We start from the raw sequence: 2075 nt of genomic DNA, 5'->3' as shown, positions 1-2075 counted from the left end.
TGCCAGCTGGCATTAAACCATGACAACAAGGTTCCTTCAAGACAAGTTTGCAGGAGAGCAGGGGCAACACCACATCTCTCCTGGCTGAGCTACTAAAGTCATGGCAAGTCATGGGGATAGAAAACCCATCAGGTAAAAGCAGGAAGCGGAGCAGTGAAGGTGAACTTACCGCCGCATTTAGGATTGGGACAGTTGCTGGCCAAGCTCAGATACCGGACAAGATTCTCCGGGAGATCACTGGGAGCATAGGGAACATTGCGAGCTTTAATTGTGCGTCCCGCCAGTTCCTGAAGGCTTGGGGGATTGTAGGTCAGGTCACGGACGAACCGAACCACCAGTGGGTTCCCACGCAAGCTCAGCTCTTCCAGGTGAACCAGGTTAAGGATCTCCCGAGGAAGGTAAGTCAGCAGGTTGTTGTGCAGGCTAAGGGAACGCAGGGAATGCAGCCTGAGGATGGAGATGGAAACCCAGTCAAGATGTGCAAGCAGAATCAATCCACAACTGCATTACACCCAGACCTGATTACTCTCCCCTCTCCCACCAATTTCTTTTTCTTTGGCTTTTCTTCTTTTTAAAGCATAAATTCATGCTAAAAGAGCTGCTGCTACTCCAGCACCCGGAATGCCCTAGAAAACTTGAATGACTGTTAAATATGCTTCTGTCCCTCTCAATATCCCACACCCCCCAGAAAAGGCAGCACAGAACAAAAGCATACAATCCGAGTGCTTACAGGGGAGATAATGTTTCGCTGTACCCAGTGGCTGCCATACTCTGAGCAAGTCACCTGCTCTCCCTCATGCATTAAAGATGATTGCTGGTAGGCAGCCAGCCCTGGAAAGCCCCGCGTTTTCCTTGCTTGCGGCTGCATCAGCTTGCGCTGGGATACTACCAGATCTCAAAATGCTAAGCCAGGTCAGGTCAGGCTAGCATCAGCACAGGTGACAAGCAGTTTTTTGGCTTTTGGAGGAGGTGTTCTCCCTCTCTCAGGAAGCACAAAGCAATGCTCCAGCACAGCGTCCAGGGATGCTCTCAAACCAGTATAAGACAACTGGACATTGTACATCAGGAATAATCCCACTACGCCATCAAATTCCAACTCAGAAAACTCTGTGCTGCACACAAAATTCTTCACCTCCCATCTTAGGCTACCTGTACAGAGCTTGCAGTGCTGTCTTTCTGCCATTAGGAAACAGATAAAGCAGGAACTTATATCCCCTAGAGCTGTGCTGAAGGATCTAACAACCACTAAAACATTCCGAGACCCGCCAGTAAGGAATGCCACGGGAACACAGGGGATGGTACAACACAAAGGCACTCACAAAAACACTTTGGGTGAAAGACAAAAACAGACCAAGCATTCACCATAAGAATACAGTAGCATGGGGGTTTAATCTTTTCCGAGTTGCCAGGTACTTTTCAGGGCTCCCTGTACTATTAATTCACCTTAAAGTGTATATTTGGTGACTGTTATGGTTTTTTTCCCCCATAACCCTCTGATTGAGATGTCCATATTATACATTCATGGTCTGCCTGCAGCGCACCACGCTAAGGATCTTCTTGTTCCAGTCTAGTCACATTAACAAACTGAAGGACAAACAGATCCTCCTCCCGGGTGCTTTTAACCACACGTGCAGAAGAAAAGGTTCAAGGAGTTAACTACAGCTGGTGGCCGAGGACAATAAATACTCACTGTGCCAGCTGAGGTGGAATGCTCTGGATCTTGTTGTCACACAGAACTAGGTAGCTTAGAGAAGGCAGATTTGCTAATTCAGGTGGAATGGAAGTGATGAAATTCCCTCCAAGGTATAGAAACTCTAAACTGAAAAAGGGAAGAGAAAAGCCTGTATCAGTTCATTAAAGTAATTTCCAGTTTCATTTAACGCTAGGTCTTCGCATCCCCTCTGTGTCTTGAAGAAAGCTTAGATTACTATGTATAAGGTAATACGTTGAGGGGAAGAAAACCCCAACAAAAGAGAGTTGCACATCAAAATTACAACAGAGCTGCTGTTTCACAACAGATAACGTTGAGATTTACCTCCAGCCTCCTGCAGTCACCATCACATCCGTAGGCTGGC

At 47.0% G+C, this 2075-nt stretch overlaps 1 protein-coding gene across 1 annotated transcript; it reads right to left on the bottom strand.

Annotated features, from left to right (window-relative positions):
- Positions 1-169: 169 nt before the first annotated feature.
- LRRC58 (leucine rich repeat containing 58) lies at positions 170-1819 on the bottom strand (the record flags this gene model as incomplete). The annotated part of the gene is made up of 2 exons (XM_010146597.1): positions 170-447; positions 1691-1819. Coding segments are annotated over 2 exons (407 nt in total), but the record flags the coding sequence as incomplete, so codon positions are not given.
- Between the last annotated feature and the right edge of the window lie 256 nt (positions 1820-2075).

The sequence above is a fragment of the Eurypyga helias genome, unplaced genomic scaffold (assembly GCF_000690775.1).
Source record: "Eurypyga helias isolate BGI_N326 unplaced genomic scaffold, ASM69077v1 scaffold50682, whole genome shotgun sequence".
Taxonomy (NCBI): domain Eukaryota; kingdom Metazoa; phylum Chordata; class Aves; order Eurypygiformes; family Eurypygidae; genus Eurypyga; species Eurypyga helias.
The sequence above is the reverse complement of the archived record's forward strand: the minus strand, read 5'-3'. Positions and strand labels throughout refer to the sequence as shown.